This window comes from Scatophagus argus, chromosome 19 (genome assembly GCF_020382885.2).
Source record: "Scatophagus argus isolate fScaArg1 chromosome 19, fScaArg1.pri, whole genome shotgun sequence".
In the NCBI taxonomy this organism is placed as follows: domain Eukaryota; kingdom Metazoa; phylum Chordata; class Actinopteri; family Scatophagidae; genus Scatophagus; species Scatophagus argus.
The window spans coordinates 4,777,083-4,798,383 of NC_058511.1; the positions used below are offsets into that span (position 1 = coordinate 4,777,083).

Sequence of the window (21,301 nt, forward strand, 5' to 3'; positions counted from 1 at the left end):
AAGAACAGCAGGTTGTGTACGATGAAGATAAGAAAGGAAATATTCAAGAATTACTTTGGCATAATTCAGCTGTTTTTAGGCCACAATGTACAAAATTGTTAGACTGTGTGAATAAGTAATTCAAGAGTTCTTTGTTTTATTTTCACTAAGGGCTATGACAAAAAACAGACAAACAAAAAAAACCTTTCACTGATGGTGCTCCACAAAGTATAATTCAAAGAGCATTTTGTTAAGTTGCCATTAACACATAGCTCTTATTCATGATTGGTAACTAAGCCTAACAAAAGAGTCAAGGTAAAAGGCAAGCCACACTGTATGACAAAGAATAGACGTCCGTGCCAAAACTGAACTCATTAAAACTGTCTGAGTCATAGATGTCACGTAGCTGCACAAACCTTTATTAATGTTGTCATGGAAATATGACACAGGAAACGTGTCAGAAGAACAAAGTCTAGTTTTGCCCAGTTTTCTCACAAAACTCAGAAATGCACAATATACTCATCAAAGACCCCATGGTAGCTATGGATGCACCAAATGAGATTTTCATGATTGCAATCAAGGAGCCCCTATGTGCCAAAGGAGATTTGTATGATTGCAATCACACAGCCCCTATTGTTTCCCTTCTAATTCTGTAGTTACCGTGGGGGGAACATCAACTCACAGAACGTCCCAGTGGAAATTAAGCTGAACTCTCTAGAGTCATATCCAAGGCCCAGATCATGCGATGATAGTATCAAAGTGCTGTGGAAGACATTTCAAGTGCTCTGACGACAATGATGCTACAAAAATGCACAGGATTGCATTAAGTTCATTATGCACGTACAGAAGAGAAGAGTGGATGCGATCGTGCTGGGACAAACCCACTTGTCTAATGAGCAACAATCAAGCAGTGTGTGTGGTACTGTTGTTAAATGTCCTGTATTGTATGGAGAAAACGTCACACAACTGCAAACGTACTGACGTCATAGCACATAACTTTGCCTAACTTGGCAGTGAAGTTATTCACGACGGATTACTTGGTTTCCACAAAAAATATGTAAAAGTTCTCACAACGCTGTCAACCCCTACAGAGTACTTTGGTTCCGGCAGCGGATATTGGTGCTAATAAGTAATAATTAAGCCGAGTTGAAGAGCAAGTCCTAAAAAGTTTAACATTATCGTCCATGGACTGTATGTACTTTTAATATGTATTTTATTAGTGACGCAACTAAAAATAAGTATTTTTTCAGAGGAGTTTGTTAAAGCGAGGCAATCTTCCATGCTCTCACCCGGTGATGGAGCTCCGCTGCAGGGACGCATCCCCCACGTCCACGACCGCGGTAGTGGTCTCTTTTGCCCCGACCGCGGTGATGGCCTCCTCGCCCCCTGCCCCGGTGTTCACCACCAAAACTGTCGCTGTTGTTTCCGCCCCGGTCGCCTCTTTTCCAACTGCCTCCTCTGCCTCTGGTCGGTCTACTCTCCATTGCTGTCAGCTCTGGCCGGACAGTTTAGCATGTGACACCACTAGAGTTGACTGAGTGTTACATTCAATGGTGTCCCTCGACAAAATGGCGTTTGATGGTTCCGAAAATGCTTTTGACCAAAATAAAATCATGTCACACTGTGACACACTGTGAATAATAAATGTTACATTTCATAAATGAGCGATAACATTTTAAAATTACTTAACTGGAAAACAAGCATACAACATACATATCGTAATTCATCAAGGGTCTGTTCCACGAGGAAAAAGATAAATAAATATGAATAACTTAAATTAAAATATAACTTATACATTTTAAAATAAACGTGCAGGGCATAAGTGCAAAAATAAAAGTTCAAATGTTTAAAAATACATGGTTTTGTTTTTAGTGACTTTCATGCTTATTATATTATTTTAAATGTCGTGGTTTATTGAGTCAAATTTCAGTATAGCTTTAAGGATTTTTTTTGTAATTCTGCAAATAATATGTAAAAATCCCAAATAATTCAGATTTGCATTGGTATATTAACAGACAGTATATCACACGTCTAAAATGCAAATAAGCTATTCGTTTCAAAAAAGCAAAACTGTATTAGCAGCTTGTTGCAGCTTTCACCCCTGTTGACTGAGGGCTTAAATGCATTTAAATGAACTTAATACTACTACTGCTACAACAGTATTGTATGTGACAGCATGTTTTTGATCCCTTGAGAATGAGAGGATGCATCAACAGGCTTTACATCTTTGACAAAAAAAAGAATGTCTCACATGTTTTTCTTTTTCTTTCAGGAAAACACTTAATGGAGCCTCAAAAGTCCACTTCTCTCTGACCTGTCAACGGTGATACAGATAACAGAGCACCATGGACGTCGATCTTTCAAACAACACTTCTGCCAACACATCACATGTCCAGGCTGCTCCCCACAGCCTCTGGGAGGCTATAGCCATCGCTACAGTGTCGGCCATTGTTAGCTTGATAACTATTGTTGGTAACGTGCTGGTGTTGCTGTCCTTCAAAGTCAACAGCCAGCTAAAGACTGTAAACAACTATTACCTGCTGAGTTTGGCTTTCGCTGACCTCATCATTGGAGTGTTGTCCATGAACTTATACACCACATACATCCTGATGGGTTACTGGTCCTTGGGAAACCTTGCATGCGATCTCTGGCTAGCAGTGGATTACGTAGCTAGCAATGCTTCAGTTATGAACTTACTTGTCATCAGCTTTGACAGGTATTTCTCCATTACAAGGCCGTTGACATACAGGGCTAAAAGAACTCCAAAGAGAGCTGCCATCATGATAGGCCTTGCATGGTTGGTGTCTTTTGTCCTCTGGGCGCCACCCATTCTGTGCTGGCAGTACTTTGTAGGAGAGCGAAAAGTGCTCCCCGACCAGTGCCAGATCCAGTTTTTAACAGAGCCCGTGATCACATTTGGGACAGCTATTGCTGCTTTCTACATCCCTGTCTCTGTCATGACCATCCTTTACTGTAGGATCTACAAGGAGACGCAGAAACGAACCAAAGACCTGGCAGAACTGCAAGGGCTCTCAACAGAAAATGTTCTACAGGGGGCTAAACCACAGAAAACTATCATTCATTCTTGCTTTCATTTCACCAGGGAGAGGAGAGACCAGAGTCAAGCCTCCTGGTCCTCATCAAACCAAAGTAATGCCACTAAAACTACCACTAGATCAGATGATGCATGGGTGAAAGCAGATCAGATCACATCTTTTAACAGCTACACCTCATCTGAAGAGGAAGACCATCATGTTTCAATGGATACTCCGCAGGGATCTTTTAAAGAGCAAGCTGGACAAAGTAGTAAGAATGGAAAGGTGACTGATTATACAGATGATGAGTATTTTTCCACTCCTCCAAAGAAGAACAGTAAAAAGCACATTTCTTATAAGTTCAAGCCTGGCTCAAAGGGTAAAAATGGCAATCCCACAATAGCAAAACCCAACCCGCCTGAAGCAGAGGAGCCTACCAAAAACGCCTCCCCGTCCTCCTCAACCACTTCCAAACCCATGGACCCAGTCCTGAAGAACCAGATCACCAAGAGAAAGAGGAATGTGCTGGTGAAGGAGAAAAAGGCAGCCCAGACTCTAAGTGCCATCCTCCTGGCATTCATCCTCACATGGACGCCATACAACATCATGGTGCTCATCTCCACTTTCTGTGCCGAATGCATCCCCACGTCCCTGTGGCACCTGGGCTACTGGCTCTGCTATGTCAACAGCACCATCAACCCCATGTGCTACGCCCTCTGCAACAAGACCTTTCAGAAGACCTTCCGCATGCTTCTGCTCTGCCAGTGGAGGAGGAGGAGGAGGGGTGAAGACAAGCTGTACTGGTGTGGACAGAACCAAAATGTCAATAATAAAATAACCTGAGGTGGCAGTGCAGTATTAGAGCAGACTTATCGCTTTTGCCCACTTGTGGATTTTTTTTATATATATACTGTAGTCAGTGGTCATCTTCAGCATGAAGTGCTGCATGTGATTTTCGTGTTAAAGTACAAAACATTGGTGGAAACTGAGCTCAGCCTGATGCAGCACTTAAACTGCTGTTCCAGATTATTACAGAAAACAAACTTATGAAGGCGGCTACACATTCTCAAAAAAGGTTAAAAGTTAAAGGACCGGTTCAGATGATTTTAAATCTGTCTTTAAGGGAATCTCCATCTATTTTACACATCAAAGTCTATTTGTGGGTGGGGATAACTACTCCATATGAAAAAAGTTGTTCAGAGCCTCATGTGGCCCACAGGGGGAGCTGCACAAAGTCGGTGGGATCTGAAGACTGCAAGTGTGAAAATGAAAAGGAAAGTCTGGAGATGTGAAGTTTGAAAGAAGTGAGCTTATCAGACTTCTGTAGACCACTTGTCCTCTCTGCTTGGGGCTCCAGGCTACATTGTAGGTAGCACAGGACCCAGATTTTGATTTGAACTCAGACTGTTGAAGCCTCATCTCAGCTTTGACTGAATTTTGCTTTCTAAAATAACACCTACTGGCGATTTTGTCCCCAGGCTTTTACATTGGAGTCACGGTGTGAATGAGTCACAGAGCCAGTGTGCAAAAGAGGAATAATAACAGTAATAGTAGCAGCGTACTATAATGTACCTACTGCATGAGCGTGTGAGAAAAAACTCTAAACCTGTCCTTTAAACTTCATATAATCCACCTTTATTCTATTGCTCACTTGCACTGTACATACAGGAAAAAAATGTAGGCTTACACAGTTCAAGGTAATTTATAGTACAACAACATATTTCACTGATTATCCACCTCACAAATGGTAAATGTAAACTGCTTAGTGTACTGAATATCGGCGTTTAGTGAATGTTTCCTTTCGTTTTCTATCTTAGCTCTTGCAATCCATATTTGATTTGGTTTGTGTTCAAGGGCTAATCTTTAAATTTCTGTGCATTTACAACTGCAAATTAGTTTCACAGTTCTAACAAGATATACAAGATCGTTTAAGGAGCCTCTATTCCCGTCTTTATTCATATTACTTTAAAGGAAAACCAAGGATATACAATATTTGAAGCAACTTCTCTCTAATGGTTGGAGTGATGCTGTTGTAAATTATTGCACTTCTGTGTCTTTTAGTGAACGTCAAATGTTATCTCCCTAAATGCTGTGCCTTTTGTTATGCTCAGAGGCAAAAGTGCTTTGTAAATGAATCTGTGCTCTTTGTCTGTGTGTGCAGTTCTGTGAAATGAGTCTGTGTGTACTGATATGAACACTCAAATACAAACTCAAATGCTGAATTACACTCTTTGTCGGCATGAATGGTTTCAAAATCAAATGTGTTGAATTCGATTTGATTTCATACTTGTAATTTTTAATTTAATTTTATTTTTTTGAGATATGATCCAAATCAGTACCCACTCCAGTCATGCAATAATAAAACTAATGTGCCGTGGATAAAGTGCACAAATACACTATATAGACAAAAAAGTTGAGACACCTGACCATCATGTTCTAAATACATAAACAGTTTTGCAGCTCTAACAGCTTCCACTCTTCTGTGAAGGCTTTCCACAACATGTTGGAGTGTTTCTGTGGGAATTTGTGCCCATTCATGCAGTAGAGCATTTGTGAGGTCACACACTGATGTTGGACCAAAAGGTCTGGCTCAAAATCTCCATTCCAGTTCATCCCAAAGGTGTTTGATGGGGTTGAGGTCAGGGCTCTGTGTGGGCCAGTCAAGTTCTTCCACACCAAACTCATCCAACCATGTCTTTATGGAGCTTTGCTTTGTGCACTGGGGCACAGTCATGCTGGAATAGAAAAGGGCCTTCAACAAATTGCTGCCACAGAGTTGGAAGCATAGCATTGCCCAAAATGTCTTGGTATGCTGAAGCATTAAGATTTCCCTTCACTGGAAGTCAGGGGCTGAGCCCAACCCCGTACGAATACTTTTGCCTAGAGACTGTAACATGACTGTTGCAGAACAGATTTTCCAGAGGTCATCAGGTGTCTCACTGGTTGGTGCAGATGTCCTATATTTACAACCTGATGCTATGCAGTTATTAGATAGATAGATAGATAGATAGATAGATACTTTATTGATCCCGAGGGAAATTCAAGCATAAATATAGTGATATTCTAAATTTTGCTTATTGTCAAACCACAAAAAGACCAAAACTAACAACAAATTGATCTTAGTAACAATCAAAAGTTTGTCATTTATTCATTTGCGTCACAAACCTCCAGTGTTGTCCAAATACTATGGACAACTGAATGACACGTCACTTTATTACAGTGAACGTAGTTTATTTAAAGTCTCACATACACATCCTGCTGCTACCTGTGGACCAAATCTGCACTAGAATAGTCCCCAATCAACAGTTCTCCCATGTTTGAGTAGCATTGCTGCTCAGCTGTTTTAGTAAATTAGCCTTTAAAAAAAAAAAAAATTCTAATAAATTTGTATAAATTTATAACCCAGCCACAGACAAACTGGTAAAGTGAGAAATATTGACAGACAGACAAACACATTGTTGGTCTTCTTATAGGATTTGTTCAGAGCAAGAAAAGTATAGATAATCACCAGTCTTATCCTTAACTGTGGTTCCCAGCCTTCCCACGGGGCTACGGCCTTAGTGTGCCTGACGAGGATCTCTTAGGCTGAAAACTTTATCTGTCAAATTAAATCTGATGCTACTGTGTGCAGATCTTTTGTTTGATTTCTGCCACCAGTTTTTGGTGTCAGTGCCCTTCACTCTTGCCTATGGATGTATTCAGACTGACATGGTTAACATCATCTGAACCCAACTTTACCAGCCACAGCACATGGGAGCAAAGGCCTAGAGGCCTAAACAAGTGAAACAATTTTTGTGTTTCTAATCCCTAATCATTTTGTAACCATTGGGATTTTGGCACCAGGGCCTTAAAGCATTGAAGTTCATTCTTAAGCTCTGAAATAGTAATTAAAAAAGAAAAAAATAAATGAAAAAAAACAAATCACATGTTAATAGCCACTTGGCAGCTTTTTACTGACATTTAAACTGTATTACACAATCTTCATCAGTGGATGGAGTTTGCTCAGTTGTAATGGAAATTAATCTGTGCTCAGGTGAGCTCACTAGCACCTTTAGGACTTCTGTGTTAACTTTTTACACTAAAATCTTTACATCTACTAAGATGGCATGTCAATAGATCTATCTCCATGACTACTGAGCAAATTAATTATTCATAATTATATCTATCTTATCAGTAATTATGAGCGACTTATGAACTGAGGACCACAAACACATTTTATTATGACTTTAATATGGACTTTACTGTCCGATTTATTAAATGTAGCCAGTTACACTCTGATGATCTTGAGAGCAACCACACAACTTGCTCATCCTTTGAACTAACAGCAACTCTCATTTTAATTCATTACACCTCAGGCACATCACATCATAGTGTGTGAATTCTGGCCATACAGTACGGCACACAATAATTCAAAAGATGAGAAGGTTCATAATCGAGGTGTCCACTCTCAAACAACATGGTCTGAAATAAAAACACAGCCGTTATATACCATATACCATTGCAATTTATTTATCTAGGCTTTTAAATAAGAATTTATCAGTCTTAAAATTCAATTCATTTTCATTCACAGTCGTATCACTGACATTGAAAAAACAAGAAAATCTCTGTATATATGTTCTCTTTCAGGTAGTGGAATTAGCAGCAGCGGAAAAATGCTCACTGGAGGGTTAGCACAGAAAAGTTTGATGACTAATAGAGCGTGATGTACAAAGTGTAGAGCAAATTAAGGATAACAGCTACCGCAGGGATTAGGAAATTTATATCAGTGCAGTATGAAAAAAAAATAATCTTGTTTTTTTTCTCAGTTTATATTAGCATATTAGAAATCAAGATGTGCTCAAAACATCTATCAATAAAGAAAACTGTACAATAGACCCAGATGAAAAAAAAAAAAAGACACTTAAAAACCTTGCTTCCATGGTGTAACTCAAGCTTCATTAGGCAGACTGAGTGGAGGTACAGTACTACCTCCTCTTGACAGCTGGCCTGGTGCCCTTGCTGCCGCCGCCTGCCTTGCTGGAGCCCTTGGAGCCCGAGAAGAACTTGGTCACGAGCTCAGAGACGTCTGGAAGCTCAGGGTTGGGACTCAGCATGTTCATGGACTGCTCTATCTCCTGTAATAACAAAACAGTTGAAGAAGGACAATTGGTGAGGGACATACTCTGGAAAAACTGAAAAAACACTGATTTATAAAAAAAAAAAAAAAATCAAATGCGAAACCGTTTTTTCACACATATGATGTGCTTGCAAAAGATAGGGCCAAGACACTGTATCATTACAAACATCACAACTCTAATGACAACTGATAAATTTCGATAAAACCGATCACAGTGTATCCAATTAAGAGAAACTACCAGATGAACTGATGTACATACAGTACTTCCGAAATGACACTTTACGTTATGAAGGATTCCTGACCTTTCTCATCTCCGGGTCATTGGTGTTGACCACCTTGGGGAGCAGAACAATGATCAGCAGGGGCAGAACCATCATCATAACCTGCAAGAGGAACAGAGACAGTTAATTTAAACATGGGAGCCAAAAGCGCAAAGGCTATGTCTGTCTATCATCCCCGCATTTCCGTGCCCAAATGACATCAATCTAAACTAATATGACCAGTTGGACATCTCATCATACACATTCAGCAAGTCCAGCGCATCATCTACGTTCTTTACCATTGGGTTCATGAGGAAGTCGGTCCAGCCCCAGGTTTCTCTCTTCATGAAGTAGCTCTGAGGGCCATTCGCCCTGATTTGAAGTGGATATGGTTGACGAATAACCTCTGAAGTCTTGATGTAGTTCACAAGACGGGCCCTGTAAAATTAGACATAATAACCATAGTGGGTCAGAGGTCCCTCGAAAAAGTACACTGATAGACATACAAAGTTGACACAAACAACATGAAACATTTATGTGCATTTTTTGTTTTCTCCCCAACAGTAATATCTTACCTCATTTTGCCTTTTGATGTGATATCTACACGCACTGGTTCAAATCTGTAATTAGGACTGACAATTTCCACAACATAGGATCCTGAGGGGACGTCATTCACAGCAAAACTCCCATCAGTTCTGTAACAAGAGAATGTTATATAATAGGACTTTATCAAGAATGTTATTGTCAGGAAGACAGAGTTTTTAACTCAACTTGATGGACAGTTTACAGGAGCAATCATTTAATTAAAATTTAATTATAGTGAGAAATCTGTCCTTTGTCCAACCCTTTCATCTCAATGATAGCAGAGTGACTATTAGAACCATCTACAACTCCATTTTAACTTATTCAGTTAACTGAATAAGTTAACATCGTTGTTCATCTTAATTGGTTAACTGTAGAGGCTTTGCCTTAGCAAAGATGAGCAGAAATCACCTAAAAATGATTGTTTGTGATGGCTGGGAAATTGATTTAAATATACTCCTACTCATATAGGAGTAATTATGAGACTGCAATGTCAGACACCCTCTCTAGCAGCCAAGGTTTGTTTTGGTTGGAGCTAACGTTGCTATGACAGAAAAGGCCTAGATGAACTCATAATGAAATGAGCCACAACGCCGAGTGACAGGTAGAAAACAACGAAATGCCAACGCTGTTGTCCCGGTTGGCATGAGCTACAACAACAGCTACTGAGCTGTAACTTAGTGAAGATCGTTTGGGCCTGCCATCTGCCAACAGCAGCTGCCGTGTGGTTACTAGCAGTTGCGAGTCAGGCGACCGTTTAAGCTAGCTGGCTATGCTAATGCTACCTAGCCTAGGTAAAAAGCTAACTAGCTAACGGGTATAACTGTGGCTGTCCCATACCTCAAGAATCCCACGTATTCTTCACCTTCCACCAGGACTCTTGCCGAAGAGACCCAGTCTTGTGTTTTAATCCCCGGAACAATTGCTCTTCCCTCGATTTTGAACCGATCTCCGTTCGGCTGTGTCGATACACCTGCGCCAGGCCCCGTTTCCATATCAGTGAAACACCACGCCACGACGAGCGCAGCGTGCATAAAAAGCCATAGGAGCGGTATTCTTTCTCTGTGCAACATACTGTCTACCTTTATCGAGCTAAAACCAGGTCTAACAGTATGTACGTCAACATGTATTCAAGAGCAGTTCGGAGAAGGAGCGGAAGACATCAGCTGTCTCTGCGGAAAATGACGTCACTACAAAAAAACTTTATTTGTACAAATGACAGTTACACTTGGCTGATGCCTGATGTTCACTACCTTTTTGTGCAAATTAACATTATAACATAAGTTTACATCACTTTGTCAATTAAAAATACCTTTCTGTATTTTGAATGTTAACACCACAAAATAAGTTTATTGCAAATGTTGTGATTTTAACTGGATTTCTTTTACTTGACTAATGCATTTCCCCAACGTGTTTACGTTTCCTTTAATTAACTCTTTAGTTAACTTTTTTTTTTACAAACTCATAATTACATATTACAGCAGCACTTCTTTTAAAAACATTTCAAATGAAAAATAATTTAATCTGCCTTTGCTTTATTGCATTTTTTATCTACTTTACTGTTTTGTCCTATTTTCTTCAATGATTCTGCCTTCGATTTTCCCGTGTTCAACTTTCATTGTTTTGATAAACAGAAAATGGAAATTTATTCCGATTAATAAAGTTTTGATGAAAATAAAAGTACAACTACAAACAGGAGAAGTTGCAAAACTTGTTTGACCACCTTAGATGAGTTATTCAGCGAGCTCGAAAACCAATGGCAAAGACATGTTCATCTGCTATACCAAAATGTGTCCTAATAACTAAACAATTCTGTCTGAGCCCCCCAACAGATTTACCGGCTCATTCTTATTGTACCTTTTGTGTGTACACAAGTAATAAAAAGAACATAACAGAATACATGATTTTTAGCAAATTTATTTAAAAGATTAAAAGAATCATTTGTTTTTACACTGTATAGTCAAATGTCATATGAGGAGGCAAAATAAAACAAAAAAAACAAACAAACAAAAGGAACTCTAATAATTTAAGACTGTTGCAGATTCAAGTTCCTGATGCCGGTGAACCCAGACGCGACACATCACAACATGAGCATTCATTACATCCACAAGTGCATTTGCATTCAATGGCAATGAGTGGTGTGGTGACAGACAAAGATCTTGGCACTTCATAGAGCAACGTTACACCCAGTCTCATGGAGGTCCACTAAATATGCCCCTTCACAAGACAGTCCACTTCAATGTGAAGCAGTCATTTGCTGTGTTTTTTTGTTTCTGTAGAAAGGCTCTCTCTGCTCCCTTTGAGAGTCTCCACCTCTAACTGAGGGAGTTGTCTGAATTGTCAGGTTCAGTCCCAGTAAGAGGATTGAGTTTAAGAGGCAGAACGAACCAGTCCATTTCTCTGGCATCATTATCAGTTCAAAACACAGCCATGATCCGGCAGTAGTGGTCACATCCTCAGAGTGCTACACTGACAAGCGTCAGGGCAGCTGTGATAGACAGGCCTCAATGGCCTGCAACATGAAGTGGAGATAACACATTAGTTGCTGTCACAGCTGGTGAAACAGTCCGCATACATTTTAATAATCGTTATTTTACACAACAAATAAGTCACCGTTCAAAGACACATTTCTGCTATAGCCATGGTTTTCCTGTTGCACACATCACAGCATACTGGATTACTTTGTAAAATACTCACTATAAAAAAGTGCATGATGACAGCTGTCAGTGAATTTATTTTTAAAACCTCTCATGAAATGGCTCTTCTGGGGTTTGAGGCCATGCCACCACGAAGCAAGTGTGATGAAGAAAGAAAGAAAAAAAAAACACAACCCAAATGCAGACTCTCAACTCATGTTACAAATGCTTACAGTGGATGTGGAGGCTTTTATTTTATTTATTTATTTATTTTTAGAATGGGAGTGGTTGGCTGTGTCCACCCAAAATCAACAGATGGTGAAAAAACAGAAGCTGCACCTGTATGTATGTTTGTGGCACAATATTAATAAAACATTCACATGTAAGTGTTGATTCAATTCTACTGCAATTTCTTCATTTTAGTTTTGTCTGTTACAGGACAGTACTTTTTCCTGTTACTCTCCACATCTTGGCAAACCTTTAACACCTACTGCATCATGAAAAAATAGAATTACTGCCAGACTCAAATAGCGACTGATACAGAGCTTTAGCTCAATATCATCAAAGCCAGAAAGCTTGTGGTGGACTACAATGCTTCAAACCTGAATGCTGCTGCACAGAAGCTACAAAATGTAACATGAGCAGGCTTCACACGCATCGTCAACACGGCAGCACAGGAGAGCTATACAATCAGCACAGTTCCAAGGTGGACACCTAAGATTAGCGTCACCAATTCAGATGGACAACCCGAAAACGAGGCTTTGACCATGGCTATCCACACCACAATAAAATTCCTTGATAAGTACTATGATAGCAAAGGCATCCTCCTCACCTTTGCCAGTTCTCCTGTAGATCCTGGAACCAAACATAACCTGGCTCCTTCCTTCCATAAGTCCTTCAGTCGCTGCTTAATGACTTCAATATTCCTGCAATAAATATGAACCACACAGTCACTGTAAAAACCCCAAAACACCCCCTCTACCGCTGAGTACAAGATCAAAACGAAACAGTCAGAAATATGTAGGACTAATTTCTTGAAAGCTTTGATTTAAAGTTCACGGTTAAGTCAACAGTGCTACAGAATCAGCTCTAACTACAAAACCCTGTAAAAAAATATATACTTTAGTTAATGAATATCCGCTACTGTATGAGTCACAGTGCTTTTTTTTGCCTTTTTTTTGGATGCCCATTGTGATACCAGAATAGTTCAGTCAAGATAAACAACTTTTTCAATGTTCAAAGAGGATAACATTTTGGTGAAAGGGACTGAAAAAACCCAACCTTTGTTTCGGTAAGTGGACGTGGGCCAAATTACTGGACAAAAAAGCAAAATCAACTCGTGGAGGATGTTGAACAATGACAGAAATATGGTAGGGAAACAGAATTAGAATATTATGCATTGGTTGTATGGTTAATATTTGTATAGAAAAGTTGTAAAATGAGACAAAGTTTGAAAATATCTGTAGCTACTCTTGAAGTTGCTTGTCAAGGAGGGACCATTAGGTTTTAGGCTTTATTTAAGCGTGTGCTGCTCACCTGTCTTCTAAACGACTGTCCCGCAGTCTCTTCTCATTCTTGGAAAGTTCTGGCCACCATTTTCTGATGACGGACTGAACCCAGTGTAAACCCACCATTATGTGTCTGCCATTAAAAAAAAGAAAGAAAAAAAGTTCAAGCAGACAAGTTATATGAATATTGCCACCAAGATCACGTGAGACAAGTGCTAAATCAAAGACATTTAATCAGTCATCCAAAATTCTGGTTCCAGGATCTCTTTTTATTAATTATTCATCAGACTCGCTGAAGTTCTTGGAGAATCATCTTCAAACGGCCTTCAACTCAATACTTCTGCACACAATGTCAAAGAGAGGAAGAGATCATTAAACATTTAGGTGGTTCCTCTGTGACACTTACTCTTCATATTTGCTGGCAAGAATCATTTTAACTTGGGGCATAAGATCAACGCAGCAGCCAAGTGACAAACATGGTGCTTCATTTTGGAGGCTGAAAGCAAGAAAACACAACAAAGGAAAGAAAGTGAACTGATTATTTGCAATGCTGGCAAACATGGGAAAAATAAATAAAGTGTATACTGGGCTCAAACTATCTTAACTGTTAATTTAAGTCCCACACTCCGATATTCACTGGATGAAAACTAAGATAAAATTAGAATTACTGCCTCACTGTTTTATGCTTCTGTGCTCCAGTCAAGTTGCAGTTTACATCCATGTCTGCACAGACTTATTATTATTATTGTTCACTACTTTGACATTTCACAGATTCTCAGATTAATTGAAAGAAAAATAGACATCGTAATTAATAGTGAAAATGATTAGTTTTGGCTTCAATGACGCTACATGAACATGTTTAATGCAGGTTTGCAATAATGTGCAGCCCGGCCATTACAGGTGAATTAATGAAAAGCAAATATGCAAAACACCCAAGAAAGAACTCACTCGTTTGTTAAGACAGGTAAGCAGTCAAGCAGCACCCCTGTGTCTTGAATTCTGGGAAAGCAAATAAAATTATTTAATAAAATGATTAAAGAGGAATTATATTACGTGATTAAGGAATGAAGACAAATTAGCAATACACAGCATTAGACACCACCCTTTTACCTTATTAGGTAGGCCACTAACTCACTGGCGTTTTTTCGCCATAGCGTTTGGGCTACTTTTAATCGCAGATTCCTTCCAAAAAGGACGTGAGTCATAGCTTCATGGTCCTTTGACAGCTGTGTGAACAAACAGTGCACAAAGGGAAATAGGTCTGCAGCAGTGTTGCAAATAGGCTCTATCCCAATAACTAAAAGAACTGAGTTTTTACCATGACAGCATTAGTTCTGACTTCGACTCTCACCTCAGTAAATTCGCTGTACTTGGAGCTGGCCCCTGCCATCTTTGAGGCCTCTGCAAAGTTCACAGGGAGCCCGCCGTTGCCCCGCACATCATCGGAGCACGTCAGCTCATTTTCTTTGTTGGCCATGCCGCGGTCATGGGCACGGCCTACATCTGATGCTTTGCGGTGCAGCTTTACGCCCACCTCCACCACTGGACCACCCTTCCTCTTGAAAGATGACAATCGCTTCGCTTTGCCTGGGCTGTGCACTCCGTAATGAACTTGAAATCTGCCAAGAGGAAAGTTGACGTAGACCAGATGCATAGCTGTCTAAGTTGGAAAACGATAAAATTCAAAGCTACAGACAAGGTGATGATGGTTATGGGACGGTGCCTTAATGATCCAGTGACTGAGGGGGATGATCTGTGGGACACAGATAGTGAGTGAGTGATCATACTTAGATGACACCCACAGATGAGAATCAGAGACTCACCTTTCTTTATCTAATTCTTCCTTATTTATAATATCCACCTAAAACAAAAGGATAAGGGATGAGGCCACTACTACAATTTCTACTACTACTACAATACCACTGAACTTTACTCCACAGTCACCAGGAGTTAAGAGACAACTGCACGATTATTTACACAATAAGCAACGGTATTTCCTTAGGTATCACCTTACCTGCTTCATGTTCTTTTCAGCAGAAAGGTGCAGGCAGGATCGTAGAAAGCCATTTGATTAATTCTGGTTGACGTTAAACACTTCCCGTTGCCAGACAGGCTAACCAGCTCATGCTTACCAGCTGCCAAAACAAGGGACAGTGTTGGACAAACAAACGTAAAACAACTGTTAGCAAATCTCTTTCAGGAGACGCAAGAGTCATTGTCACTTTTCGTGGACTAACAATTTACAACTTGGCTTACTATATAGGCATGCCGTACAAGATGAAGCAGTGTGAATTAAAAAAAATTAACCAAAAGCTAATATTAATGTGAGACAAACAAAGCAAAACGCTACAAAGGCGTTGGCTGCTGCGAAACAAACATTAACGCTAGCTAGGTGAGCTGCAACGAGCTATAAATGTCACTGTATGTTGAGTAAAGTTAAGGTGGCATGTTTTCTGCATTAACAGGACAGCCGATGTTTGGAGAGCAACGCAGTATTTCCTTATGTTCCTTAGCTAGAAGTTAGCTGCTGTTCCTAGCTACCGTTAGCTTTAACTGCTAGCTTACAGCTCAACTATCAAGGATACACGGAGACGTTGAAAGTAACTAGCCTTATGTGGGCCGCTAGTGCGAGCTAGCTAGTTAGCCTTCCAACTCAGGGAACATATGGCTTCATTAAAAGTAATTCAAGCTATACTTTCAACATTTCCACAGTAACGTTAAATACCAACCGATACATTTTGTAAAGTGTCATGAGGTCTCCCCCAGGCGTCAAAATCCAAACCGTGAAAAACTGGTTAAACTCAGAAGCAACTCCTCACTGTGCAGGTCCGCGAACGTTTCACAGTTTTACCATTCAAATGAATACACGAATACACCGCCGGCGTGTAGGGATTGTGGGATTGATTTTCTCAAGGAAAAGCTGGAGTTTTAGCGACGACTGCTGGACATTTCGAGACAAATTTAAATTGTGGCGTGCCATGGCGCCACCCAGTGGCAAATAGTTTGTAATGCAGAATCCTGGACTCTCGAAGAAGAAGAAGAAGAAGAAGAAGAAGAAGAAGAAGAAGAAGAAGAAGAAGAGCAGCAACAGCCACAATAACAACAATAACAAATATTGCTACTTTATTAGGCATCCATTAATATTTTAATTTGTAAACACTGCCATCTTTACATTGAATAAACCATGTATATTATTTTGAAATGTGAAAGTAAATGTGAGACTGTATATATAATATTTAAAATAAGTCTATTCTCAACCAATGATAAAACATCATAATTCTCTCTTTCCTTTTTGTTGTTGTCCAATAACAGGATTAACCAAGATAGCAGCCACCTTCTTGTCTTCTTGTGAGGGAACCAACCTTCCCTTAGAGGTCATGAGACAGGAGCAGCAGCAGGAAAGAAAAGGTCCAGGAGTGTTGGAGAAGTGCCAGGCTGCTAAACTAGTTTTTCATATCATTAGCGAGTCCTGCATTATAGAATGGGATATATCATGAGCTTTGAATGATTTACATGAGTTTACGTTAACAACTGATTTTATCTGCCTTTCCAACCTTACACCTGTTGCACAGTTTTTCCATACAGATCGTTCATGTTTTTTGGACTCTCTCACAATTGAATCATCCAGTCCTTTGGTCACAATACAGTACTCTAAGCAATGTTCATAAAAAAACAATAGGAAACAGAAACTGCAGTTACATAATGGATTGCATCAGCAACAAACTGTTTTCCTGTCTCAGCCCCTTACTTCTAATGTGGTCGAGTTTCTTTGTTTGCAGGTATGAAATCACCATAATTTAGGCTTTATTTTGTTTTGGAAATATTTAGTCTGGTCTATTTACGAATTTTTTGACTCCTGACAAACTACACCTACTTGGCCACCGTCTCTAATAATGGATTACTGGAAAACTTTTGCTTCTCAGTCACTCTTTGTATCAAGTGATTAAAGGAGAGCCAGAAAAAAAAGCCAGATAAAGTTTCATACAGTGGTGACATATCACATTAAGTGATGGAATGAAGTAATATTAATATGATAAAGGAATTCTGAAGACTTTTTAGTAAATGTTATGATCATTATCTCAGTTACCATGTATGTGTGTGTATGTTTTGATAGTCTTAACATATTTACCCGCAGCTGTTTGTGTATTTATTACAAGTGAAATACATACAGGTATATTGCTCAAATTTAGCAAAAATGAACCATCGTATCCTGTCTATTACATTTATTTTTTGCAGTGGATTGTGTTGACCAACAGATCCATTGATTTATGAAGCTGACATTATTATTTTAATTAGTAATTGATTGCAGGGAGAGGAGGAGAAAGACTGACTGTTGGGTGTCCTACAGACTGACATGTGACAAGAGCTATGACAGACACTATGCTGTCAGTCTACAAGCTTCTCTCAACTGGTTTATCTGCTTTCAAAGCATATACAGCAAGTCAGGCAGGAATTTTCACTTCTCACTGTTGTCTTGCCTGCATTGTTTTCTGGTCTTAACTGGAAATGTAGTTTCAGCTATGAAATTAAACAGACAAACATCTGCCTTCTTCACAGCTGGGGAGGGAAAACAAGCTCACTAATCAACATGTTAGATCTTGTTTGTTTAATCCATACAAAACAACAAAATGTAGAAGTTACGATTTGTGGTTTTAGGCAGTGTTAAGTGCCAGGCAACCAGAGGAGACTCCAGGCAGTTAAAATTCATGCTACTATTATATCAGGAGCTTTAAGGAGTTAATATTGTGTGTCACCACAGATGCCTGCTGCACATCATTGTCCTGTAGCATCTCGTTCACAATAGGCAGCAGGCTGAGCGAGTGGATTTGGCTGCTATTAAGTTACGAAGGAGAAAAATTTCCTGGCACATCTTAGATAGACTGGAACTCTTAATGGGCGATGGAAATGCCATAAAACAAAACAACTGAGTGGTTGGCTTCATCATCTTATGGTGAGGCATTGCTATCCTGATGGAAGCGGAATCTCCTTGGGATGATATTGTCTGTACTGAGTGGTCATTGAAAGGGTGGATGAAAATGAAAACCCTGTGAATCACTCACTGTGGTTGCTGCTGTCACCACTTCTCAGCTTAAATCAGCATCTTCTCGTGGCGATGGAAACAGCATGCAGGAAAAACACTGAAAAACAGGATTTCCGAAAGAGCATACTGTTGTAATGCATTTGTGAAACTTGTTGTATCTACGCCAAAGCACAGAGAAGGAGCTCATGTTTGTCCAAAACCCCATTAAAAGCCTTAATGTTCCTTTATTTTGGCAGTTACCTGCAATTACCCTTTTTCAAAATCATGGTTGTCTCTTTCCCCCAGACAGCCACAAAATGAAAATACCTGGCAGCTGTTTCTGTTTATCATGTCCAAGAGGCAAAGAGCAGCTGCATGCACCAGCCTAAATACACCAGTTCTTGAATATATGAATGAAAATAAACATAAGTAAGAGAAATTCAAATCATCATGCTATTGGTGTCTATGAACAACATCCAAACAAAATGTTCCAGTTGTTTGATGGAAGGATAATTTGATTTCGGGAAATCTTTGGCAGATTTTATTATGCAGCGGCAGTCTAAAGAATTTAAATCTCATTTACCATCAAATGCAGTGTATTTTTGGAACAACACTGTTTCTGACGTTATTTTACAAAACATCCAGATGGTTAACAGTGCAGCAATACAGATCGGACACAGATCAGCAAGACTGAGTCGACAGCGCTGCTAGCAGCTCGGTGAGGCTGTACGCACTAAAACCTTGTAAAGTCTTTTCAACGCCAAACCTCCAGTTTGAAACACTGATGCTTCCTGGTCTGAAAAGTGAAGCCAGTTCAAGTGCATTAAACCTTTCAAGTCTCAAGCTGAGACTGATGACACCATCAGAGTTACTTCCTCAGACTTAATGTGTTCACATGTTTGAGACCAATTACAAAAAGTCACAGTAACAATGCTTAATAAAATGAGTAAAAAAAAATCATCTCAGATTTCTCATCAGCCACAGTCTGGTGCTCAGAGTGATTAAACCCACATTTCATTTTTTATCAATACACAGTAATTTTAACTTTCACCTCATCCACCCCACACTCATTAAACCGATGATGCAAACTCTCAAGTCATAAACATCACAAACAAAACAAATCTGTTCCATCTCTAACATCTGTCCCGTATGACATGAACGCAGCATTAGAAATGGATTGGCTGTTGTTCATGATGATTGAGTCCACTTCTTGAACACTTCACAGCGATGACTCGATAACACAGCAGCAGGGCAGAGTCCTGAGCACATGTTTGGCTTTAGAGAACGCATCGTTTTGCTTTGAAACGAATTAGCATATACAGATGTTTTAGCTCAGACATTGACACAAATTTAATTATTTTGACTGAGTCACGCAGTTTCTCAGTTTAACTTCAGGCAAGTTAAAATGTCAAGTCTTGTGTAGTGGAGAGAATAGAAATATTATGTAGAAGCGCCAGGGCAACCTAAAATAGATCTAATTTGCACATTCCAAACATTAGTCACAGTTCATTCAAAATGGATTATTTATGCATCTGCCCAAGCTGTAAGAAATAATGCAAAGCTAGAAAATTTAAGGCAGCCTCAGTCCTACTGTACAGAGCAATGCTGGTAAGATAAATAGATAGATGACTTTATTCATCCCCGAGGGAAAATTAGGTTGTCATAGCAGTCTGGTATATTTGAGTACAATAAAAATACAGTAGAAGTAGAAAAGTAGAAAAATAGACTAAAAACACACTTAAAGGACACTTGTGTGATAGTAAATAATAGTAAAATAACAGTGTATAATGGTAGCAGCAACACTATATAATGGTAGTAATAATAATAATAATAATACTAATAATGTATGTGCACACAGTACACACAGAAATGTTACATATGTATTTAGCCTGCATATAATAAATCAGATGACAGAGTTCACACTGACTGTCATTGATGTAGTTCTTTGCTGATAACTACACTAACAAACTAATTCAAATACAAATTTTACATCAAGCAGTGTGTTTGACAAGATTATCAGCTCACAGAAACAATGTGAGAAGGACTGTGTTCATTGCAGTCCCCAGGGGCTTTTCTTAACATATTTAAAAATGAGCTGGAGATAAACATGGAGCGCTAAATCAGATTTTCTCAGACAAAAGCAACCACCCACAAAGTCCTTAAGAGTATTAGGAGAATTACATTAGCGAGGAAGGATTTGTATGACAAGGTTTCCTACAGAAAGTAAACACAATGCTTGTTAGAGCCTGTGGGTGTTAAAAATTTAAGCTGGAGATAAAAACTCTCGTCATATTCAAGAAAGCTAAGTCTCTTGTAGCAGGATGCAGCAGTTACTAAAAGCAGCATGATGTGAAATAGCTGAAAACGTTTTGTGTGTAATGAAGCATGAATGAAACTGACTGTCAGTCATTCTGTGAAATAATCAAATAGACAAAATGGAACAAATTCAGCTCTCTGGGAGATGAGAATCAGTGCTTCTCGCTAACTCTTTAGCATACAACACACTTGATAACAATGTAAAGTCATTATAGAGGTGTGAAAATGGAAAATTTTGGAGGCAATCAGTTCTGATGAATGCTTAATTTCAATAATGCTTTGAGCCAGTCAGAGCAGCAATTAGCTAAAATTTAATCAGCTTAAAATGATGAGCTAAACAAGCCATTACCACCCAGTCGCTAGTACTGCTCAGCTGTCAATCACGATGTTACGTCCCTTCTTACAGCATCAGTTAACTAATAAAAACCAAACTGACCAGAAACATTAACACTTGAACATACATCAGCATGATGAGAGCTACCTAAGATGATGACACATACCATCTTTGGAATAAAATTTACTGAAGTTTCGTTTAGACATGCGATTTTGTTCAAAGAACTAATTTACCAAAGTGACATTCATTAATCAAAGTAATGATGTTGCATGATTTATGAGGAAATAATTAATCTGCTAATATGTAAAGTCCTTTCTATTCGGCCAGATCTGAAGTCAACATAAGCACCTCGGAAGCCATTAACAAGAGGCACTGAACTCCTTCCCTTGGGGCCGACAACAAACAAGAAAACTAATCTGTTATTTTCTTTTACCGAGAGAGAGAGAGAGAGAGAGAGAGAGAGAGAGAGAGAGAGAGAGAGGACACCCTGCTGAACTTGCTAAGACTTTACTCCC

The 21,301-nt window shown here is 39.3% G+C and overlaps 4 protein-coding genes across 6 annotated transcripts in view; 1 reads left to right on the plus strand and 3 right to left on the minus strand.

Annotated features, from left to right (window-relative positions):
- aven (apoptosis, caspase activation inhibitor) overlaps positions 1 to 2,784 on the minus strand; it is a 29,753-nt gene extending 26,969 nt beyond the window's left edge. The window contains exons 1-2 of one of the 2 annotated variants that reach the window (XM_046374083.1): positions 2,677 to 2,784; positions 1,269 to 1,474 (exon numbers count right to left, since the gene is read on the minus strand). In XM_046374083.1, coding sequence (XP_046230039.1) covers positions 1,269 to 1,474; positions 2,677 to 2,761 — 291 coding nt within the window. In that variant the 5' untranslated portion in view covers positions 2,762 to 2,784. The remainder of the gene's footprint in view (positions 1 to 1,268; positions 1,475 to 2,676) is intronic. The other variant, XM_046374082.1, reaches the window with a different exon arrangement.
- On the plus strand, positions 2,760 to 3,857 carry chrm5b (cholinergic receptor, muscarinic 5b). The gene has a single exon (XM_046373919.1). The coding sequence runs from the start codon at positions 2,760 to 2,762 to the stop codon at positions 3,855 to 3,857; it is 1,098 nt and encodes a 365-aa protein (XP_046229875.1).
- Positions 3,858 to 7,232: 3,375 nt separating this feature from the next.
- Positions 7,233 to 10,183, minus strand: emc7b (ER membrane protein complex subunit 7b). Its single transcript, XM_046373289.1, has 5 exons — positions 9,813 to 10,183; positions 8,966 to 9,085; positions 8,690 to 8,828; positions 8,433 to 8,513; positions 7,233 to 8,128 (listed from the first exon to the last, which is right to left on the minus strand). The coding sequence occupies exons 1-5, from the start codon at positions 10,043 to 10,045 to the stop codon at positions 7,979 to 7,981; spliced, it is 723 nt and encodes a 240-aa protein (XP_046229245.1). The 5' UTR covers positions 10,046 to 10,183; the 3' UTR covers positions 7,233 to 7,978.
- A 690-nt stretch (positions 10,184 to 10,873) lies between these two features.
- Positions 10,874 to 16,037, minus strand: katnbl1 (katanin p80 subunit B-like 1). 2 transcript variants are annotated; one of them, XM_046373288.1, is made up of 10 exons: positions 15,852 to 16,037; positions 15,131 to 15,251; positions 14,940 to 14,977; positions 14,468 to 14,735; positions 14,227 to 14,342; positions 14,065 to 14,115; positions 13,523 to 13,612; positions 13,145 to 13,249; positions 12,441 to 12,534; positions 10,874 to 11,484 (listed from the first exon to the last, which is right to left on the minus strand). In XM_046373288.1, exons 2-10 carry the CDS (start codon positions 15,137 to 15,139, stop codon positions 11,452 to 11,454), a joined length of 804 nt encoding a protein of 267 aa, XP_046229244.1. In that variant the 5' UTR covers positions 15,140 to 15,251; positions 15,852 to 16,037; the 3' UTR covers positions 10,874 to 11,451. The 2 variants fall into 2 exon arrangements, with proteins under 2 accessions (XP_046229244.1, XP_046229243.1); XM_046373287.1 differs by having other exon boundaries at positions 15,846 to 16,037.
- Between the last annotated feature and the right edge of the window lie 5,264 nt (positions 16,038 to 21,301).

Excerpts from the sequence above, each read along its gene's own strand:
- chrm5b (XM_046373919.1), top strand. The coding sequence starts at position 2,760 with ATGATAGGCCTTGCATGGTTGGTGTCTTTTGTCCTCTGGGCGCCACCC.
- emc7b (XM_046373289.1), bottom strand. The coding sequence starts at position 10,045 with ATGTTGCACAGAGAAAGAATACCGCTCCTATGGCTTTTTATGCACGCT. Across the intron at positions 8,514-8,689 it reads ACTTCCTCATGAACCCAATG|GTTATGATGATGGTTCTGCC; the intron begins GTAAAGAACGTA and ends TTCCTCTTGCAG. Across the intron at positions 8,129-8,432 it reads ATGACCCGGAGATGAGAAAG|GAGATAGAGCAGTCCATGAA; the intron begins GTCAGGAATCCT and ends TTGTTATTACAG.
- katnbl1 (XM_046373288.1), bottom strand. Across the intron at positions 14,343-14,467 it reads AGTACAGCGAATTTACTGAG|CTGTCAAAGGACCATGAAGC; the intron begins GTGAGAGTCGAA and ends TTGTTCACACAG. Across the intron at positions 12,535-13,144 it reads GACAGTCGTTTAGAAGACAG|GAATATTGAAGTCATTAAGC; the intron begins GTGAGCAGCACA and ends TATTTATTGCAG.